The sequence below is a fragment of the Lycium ferocissimum genome, chromosome 9, assembly GCF_029784015.1.
Source record: "Lycium ferocissimum isolate CSIRO_LF1 chromosome 9, AGI_CSIRO_Lferr_CH_V1, whole genome shotgun sequence".
In the NCBI taxonomy this organism is placed as follows: domain Eukaryota; kingdom Viridiplantae; phylum Streptophyta; class Magnoliopsida; order Solanales; family Solanaceae; genus Lycium; species Lycium ferocissimum.
In genome coordinates, this window is record NC_081350.1 from 29,269,334 (window position 1) to 29,276,568 (window position 7,235).

General features: G+C 34.0%; 1 protein-coding gene across 1 annotated transcript; it reads left to right on the forward strand.

Moving 5' to 3' along the window:
• Window positions 1-532: 532 nt before the first annotated feature.
• Window positions 533-6,277, forward strand: LOC132030193 (protein ABCI7, chloroplastic-like). The gene is made up of 3 exons (XM_059419718.1): window positions 533-1,560; window positions 3,265-3,524; window positions 5,775-6,277. The coding sequence occupies exons 1-3, from the start codon at window positions 652-654 to the stop codon at window positions 6,082-6,084; spliced, it is 1,479 nt and encodes a 492-aa protein (XP_059275701.1). The 5' UTR covers window positions 533-651; the 3' UTR covers window positions 6,085-6,277.
• The last annotated feature ends 958 nt before the right edge of the window (window positions 6,278-7,235 follow it).

A 7,235-nucleotide genomic window follows, 5' to 3' on the forward strand; every position in this document is an offset into this window, starting at 1 on the left:
AATTTGAAAAAAATGAATTTAGAAAAGGAGAAAAAAGTAAATGAAAATCACCAGAAATTAAAAAAGAAGAATAAATAAAAATAGCAAAAAAGGTGAATGAAATTAGATTATGGTGATAAAAAAGAAAGAAATAAATGAAATTAAAAAAGAAACATGAAATACATAAATAAAAAAATAGAAAAAAAATGAGCTAGAATTAAATATGGAATCAGATTATGATGAAAAAAATATATAGAAGTATATGATTTGGGAAAAAAAATAAATGAGCAAAAAAGGGGGAAAATGAAAATAAAACCAGAAAAAAGAAAAGAAGAAAATAATAAAAAAGAAATAAGTAGAGAAATAGAAAAAAGAAAAGAAGAAAAAATAGGCAATTACCTATAAAAGCTACAATGATAAAAAAGGGTAAATAATTTTAGGAATATGAAAGTAATTAGTGCATGAAAGATAATTATTTTATGTGTAGTGGGCATTGATGTCATTTCCCTAAAATTAAATACCGGTCCATTAGAAGAACAAACCGTGCAAAAATTTGGAAGATTCTGTTGTAATTTGGTATAGGCCCAATAACTATTCTTCTTCACCGAGCGCCACAAACTTGTCCTCCATTAACGAAAAAACTCTTCCAAAATCTAACACAGACCAATTTCAATGCCACTTTCTGCTCTTTCACCAACCTTCTCTACAAATCCATCTGTATCATTAACTTCTATATCACCATATCTCTCAAAATTCACTACAACAACAAAAACAAGAAGAATCAGCAAAAAAATTGGAGTCTTTACACCTAAATTCAGTCCAATTTCAGCTCTGTCTGATCCATATGTACTCCAAATAGCTGAAACCTTAGAAGATTCAGTACCTTCTACTTCTTCTCCACCACTTCAAAAATTAAGAGATAATTCCTCAAATACCCTTCTCTCAACTCCTTGGCCTTCAAGAAAAGATGAACCTTTTCGATTCACAGACACTTCTTTTCTCAAGAATTCAACAATTCAACCCACCCCACCACCAAAAAAGGAATCTTTAAGTCCAAAAAATGAAACTTTAGATACCCTTTTGCCCACTCTTTCAATTATTGATGGTTATATAACAAGTTCTTTAAACCAATTAACTGATTTTCCAAATGGGGTTTATGTTGGGAGTCTTTTAAGTGTTGATTCTGAGGCTATATTAAAAAGGGTGTCTGAATATGAGTTTAGTTTTAAAGGGGATTTATTTTATTCACTTAATGGTGTAGGTACACCTGATGTAGTATTAGTTTATGTGCCAGAAGGCTGTAAAGTTGAGAATCCATTGCTATTGAGGTACATTTCGGTTGAAGGTAGTGAAAAAGAGTCGAAAAGTTTGCCTTTTTCGAATCCAAGGGTGTTGGTGTTGGTGGAGAAAGGAGGTGAGATTAGTATAGTTGAAGAGTATGTAGGTGGAGATAAGGATAAATGTTATTGGACGAATTCGGTTATGGAAGTTGTTGTTGGGGAAGGAGCAAAAGTGAATCATTCTTATATACAAAATCAATCATTCAATGCTGCACATATCAAGTGGACTTGGGTTCAACAGGTATAACACGCTCTTTTTCGACTAAAAAATGACCTTGATATATTATGCATAATTCAAGAAAAATATGCTCTTTTTCGACTTGTTTGGATGGTTTTTACATATGGTTTCTTAACGTATCGTATTATATTATTGTATTGTACTGTATTGAATTGATGAATACAATGTTTGGATAGATTGTATCGTTTCCCCTCGTTACATAATACCACACATCAGCAATTTGAAGGATAAACCTACAATATTATAAAGAAAAGTAGGGTACGGGGTAGAGTTATTATAAAAAGGATAAGGAAAGGATAAAATAGGACTATTAGATAATAAGAAAATGTAAAATGAGAAAATGATCTACTTGCTCCTCGAGACACAAAGAAACGTTTTGTCAATTTGAGTTCTGTTTTTCTCAAAAAAGAATAGGTTCTGTCTTCTGTGTTTGTCGCTACTGTTGAAGGAATCACGAGGCAGTTTTTGTTTTCTGGAATGATGCAGATATGTATGAAGAGATTATCACTAGGAAGGAGGGAGTGTTGCGGATTTGATTTTGATCCTTAACTTGACAAGCCTGAAGTTATTTTGCTGTCTAGATTTTTGGTTGACGGGTTCTTTACTATTGTTGACTGAATAAGATTTTCTGTGTATATTCGGAGATTATTTTATTCATAAAGAAAAGGAATCTTACACAAGGAAGTAGTAATGTTAATGTAAGTAATTTTTATATATGTTTGCTATATTTTGGTTGGAAAGAACGAAATTTCTATGCCTTTTTGGTGGGACAGAAAGAAAACTTTAGTGGATCAGCCTTTTACACGAAATTTACAAGTATTAGTTGGAGACTAGCACTTTACAGTGGTCAAATTACCTTAGGGAGGCCTACGCCTCAAAGTTACCCAAAAATTAATGGTCAATTGAATTTTAGGGAAGAGTTATTTTATGGATAGTGGGATCAGGGATGATGATATTCAGCAAGTTGCGGGTGCTAAACGATAGTATGTAGTAAGAGCTTATCTTCGTTTTGTTTTAGATTTTTCACATCTTTTGAGAACGACGACAACTCTAGCTCTTTGCTTCATGATTTGTTTCCTAATGCCATAGGAGATGTTGTGATTATGAAAAGAAAAAACTATTAAGAAATTAATGTCAAATGGCTCCAATTCCTTTTTTCCTCATTGATTCAACTCCTTTTTTTCTCCTTGGTTCAAACAAAAAAAAAAATAAAAAAAAATAGTACTTTCTTCCTCTCTCCTGTTGTTGCTTCATTGTTTTCTTTTCCGTTCTCTTCTTTTCTCTGTATACAGAACATCCATGAGAGATGTGTTCATAATATTTTAGATGATGTTGTTTTGGACCTTGATAATTAACTCATCTTGTATCAGTGATACCGACTCCTGTTCTTTCTATGAGCAAATGTTTGATACTATGTGAATAATGAATACCAGTTCGTGTTTAGTACAACTTGTCGGTCCTGATATCTACACTGTTTCCCAACTTGTTGTTTAACTAAGAAAAATAGAACTTAATAGAGTGAGTTGAAAATGAATGCTTTTATCTCTTCCATTTGATGCTAACTATAAGCACTTATCGTTACCTTTTCCTCCATGAGCAAAAAAAATTATTTATTTATCTTCGAGGGAGATTAAAGTTGCTTCATTTTTATCCCGGTTACGACCAGCATCCAAAAAATTTCTTCATTATTGAGTTGATTATTTTCAGGAATCAAATAGCACATACGAGCATATAGAAGTAAGCACTGGTGGAAAGTTGAGCAGACACAATATTCACATCCAGCAAGTTGGTCCAGACACGGTTACTGAGTTATCGACATTTCATATGTGTGTCTCTGATCAAACACAAGACCTACACAGTAGATTAGTCCTTGATCACCCGCGAGGTGTCTCTCAGCAGATCCATAAGTGCATTGTGGCTCATTCGTCTGGTCAGGCTGTTTTTGATGGAAATGTTCAAGTCAACAGGTATTATATTCTGTCTCACCTTTGGTGTTTATTTTAATGACTTGTTCCACTGTTAAACATTTAAAAGTACTCATATTCTTTCATTAGCATTGTTATAGATCTCGTCATACTGTTCCAGTTCATGTTTTTTCTTTTTAAACTATTTACAAATCTTAAGAGTAAGTGTCCTATACATGTACGTGGCAAACCCTTTTTTCTTGGAAGGGTCCGAATGTTATACGTGGCAAACCCTTTTTTCTTGGAAGTGTCCGAATGTTACTTTGATTAAAAATACTTTTGCTATTATTTCACTCTGGTATAATCTTAGTGGTTTATGTTCTGCAATCCAGAAAACTGTACCGACATATTAAGATATACAAGGCTGAATGGAATTGGCCTATTCCATCCTTGACAGAGGTGCAAGTAGCAATCTCCATAAGTTCGAGAACATACACCAAATTTGCCAAAACAAAATTGCAGTGCAGTAGTAAATGAGTCACTGTCTCTCCATTATTTATACAGAATTAGCACCAGTTGCATAAATGAAAAGTCCTTTGCAAATTGTCCTGCTTCAAACAAGCCTTATGGGTTGCAATCCAAAGCAAAGCAAAGTAACTTTTGGCGCCTTGGACTTACCAAATGATTTTCCATGGCCAGTCGATTTGAGCTTGCTCATTTTCTTCATCAACATATTATAACAGGATTTAACAGAAAATACTCCATCCTCCTTCGCATCCAACAAAATGAATCTTTCTGCGAATTATCTATTATAATGTCTTTTGCAGCTGATAATTGTAAACTGACTCTTTCAATTTCCCAATCGTAAAAGTTCCTCCTGAACTGAAAATTCCAGCATTCTATGAATTCTCCATTTTGGAGTCTATTCATTTCCATAAATTCATCCTGTAAGCTATTGATATATTTCCAGTAAGATGTACCAAGAAGAAAAAAATTCGGGTAGTACAACCAAAGTCGCGCAGCCGATATTTATGTTTTACCATCTCCTTCTAAAGCTCGTTTTGCCCACAATTCCGACTCCAAAGCCATTTACACGATAAGCCTTTTTTTTTTTTGGACTTTTAAATTCCTAACCCCTAGTCCAACAACCTTTTTGCGTTGAAGCACCTTCTCCCACTTAATCAAATGCATTTTTCTTGCCTTCATGATTCCCTTCCCAGATAAAGTTGTGCCTAATTCTCTTAAGTTGTTTTTCCACCTTTGCTGGAATTGGAATTAAAGACATTAGATATGTCGGTATGACCATCAAGTGCTCCGTTCACTAGCGTAATTCCACCTCCAAAAGATAGATAAGAGTGTAAGCTGCTCTTATTCAGATTGATATGAAGCCCTGAAACAGCCTCGAGAGCAATCAGAACACCTTTCAGATGTTCCATTTGTTCATTATCTGCATCACACAAGATCAAACTACCTCTATGTTTGTATCCAGTGGTCCATATCGCATACTGTACCTGAGTCAGTTGAATTTAATGACTTTTCAATTCTTATTTTTTAAGAAGGTAATGATTATAAGAGAAAAGCCGGTGTCTCAGCTATTGGAAATTGTGGGTGTGCTCAGTATGAAGGAAAATGTTTTCTTATTTTCTTGTGTTCGGTACATAAGCAAAATATATTATTCTAAAAGCATTTGTATATAATCTAGACAAATACTATGGCAGGTGAGAGTGGGGGTAGGGGTGCGGGGTGGTGGGGCTGGGGGCTACGAGGGTGGGGTGAAGATGAGGTGTGTTAGAGGGTGAGGAGGAAACAATCAATGTGAACTCCCACTTGTGGAACTTGTTTTCCCTACTTTCACTAGGAAAGTCATTTTCCTCTTTTTTTAAGAACTTGATTTCCTAGAGAAAATGTTCTCCTCCGCACCCAAGGGTGTAGCCTGGTGGTTAATGAAGTGGGTTGAGAATCATGAGGGCTCAGGTTCAAATCCCAACAGAGACAAAAATACTAGATTATTTCTTTCCATCTGTCCTAGCTTTGGTGGCAGGTATCCCGTGAAATTAGTCGAGCTGCACGCAAGCTGGGTCGGAAACGTTATCCAAAAAACATTTTCCTCCCTATCAGACACACCCGGCATCTTATCGATAAGAAATGTAGTGCAAACTTAGGAGAAAGTTCGCCTTCTTTCCTCTATTGAGTCGCAAAAGCTGATTTTATTTTTAAGTCTTTTATAAAGATGCTGCACACGATTGTTGATAGTTTTATTATTCTTAATGTATGAAATTTAAATGTGTTGTGTAATTTTAAATGATGTTGCAGATATGCGCAGCAGACAGATGCAGGACAACTTACACGGAGCCTGCTTTTAGAGCCTCGAGCAACTGTGAATGTCAAACCTAATCTCCAAATCATTGCTGACGATGTGAAGTGCTCCCACGGTGCTGCAATCAGTGACCTCGAGGAAGACCAACTGTTTTACTTCAGGGCACGGGGTATTGATGCTGAAACTGCCAGAAAAGCTTTGATCTTTTCGTTTGCAGCTGAAGTAGTAGACCGTTTCCCAAATGCCTCGATTAGGAAGAGAGTTGAAACTCATATTAGGGAACTGCTGGATCCCTCATGCCTTTAATGGTGAGCCCTTTTTGAAATGTGGCACATTTTTTTTCTTCTTAGTTTCGTTCTGCCTTAATGATAATGAACGAGAGCCCGTCTTTTACTAGACGAAGATAAGCAGTTGTTCTATGTATCCTCTTAATGTAATTCTTTATTGTATTGAAGAATAAATATGGTGATGTTTATTTGAAATTCCATCGGTTACGCTATTTGAAGCATTTCTCGCTAAATCTTCTAATTAGGGACCTCAAAGTGCTTTGCCAAGAACCTTAATGCTTTGGGACTATCCTGATGATGTTTTCTTGTGTGTTCTGGAGGAACCCCCACAGCAACACCCAGTAGATATTGACATTTCTGTGCTCAATAGCTTTGGATCATTGCAAAACGCTTCTTTTCTTCAACTGGATCAAGATCCAGAACTAATGTCACCATGAATACATTTAGAGCCTGTTTGGAAAGCCACCTGGTAATTGGAATTGGTGTAATTACTACTCTAGTAATTACACAGCCTAGTAACTACACAGTATTATAATTACAACGATATGTTTGTTTGTCATAATTTAATTACAGTGTAATTACAAGCGTGTTGTTTGGTTGCACAAGTGTAATTACACAATTAATTTAATTTAAAAATATTTCAAATTAATATTTTAAAAATATTGCCTTTATAAATGATATTAAATTAGTATTTAATGATACATTGTTTCTTGAAAATGTGTTAATTAATAATCATATATTTGTAACTAATATTGTAAAAAATAATTGATATGTAATTTTAAATTAATAATATTTTTATTTTAATTGATTATAAAACTTAAAAGTATACCTTTTTTGTGAGAATATCATGGGATTGGATGTTTGACAAAAAAAGAATATTTATAAATATAATGTCATACTATTCAAATGTTTTGACAATAATTCTATCAACTGTAAGTGAAAAATAAACAACATGCAATGTGAAATAACAAGTTAATAGTACTAAAGCAAATATTTTTAAAATCGAAAATATAACCTAAATTCAAAATCCAAAAGATTTTTTTTAAACATAACACTTTTATATCAAATTCCAACATTACATAAGTAAGTTTCAACGTAACATAAGTAAATACTCTTATAATTCAAAAGAAAGGGAAAATATAAGTCTATAACCTCATTCACAACGAAATT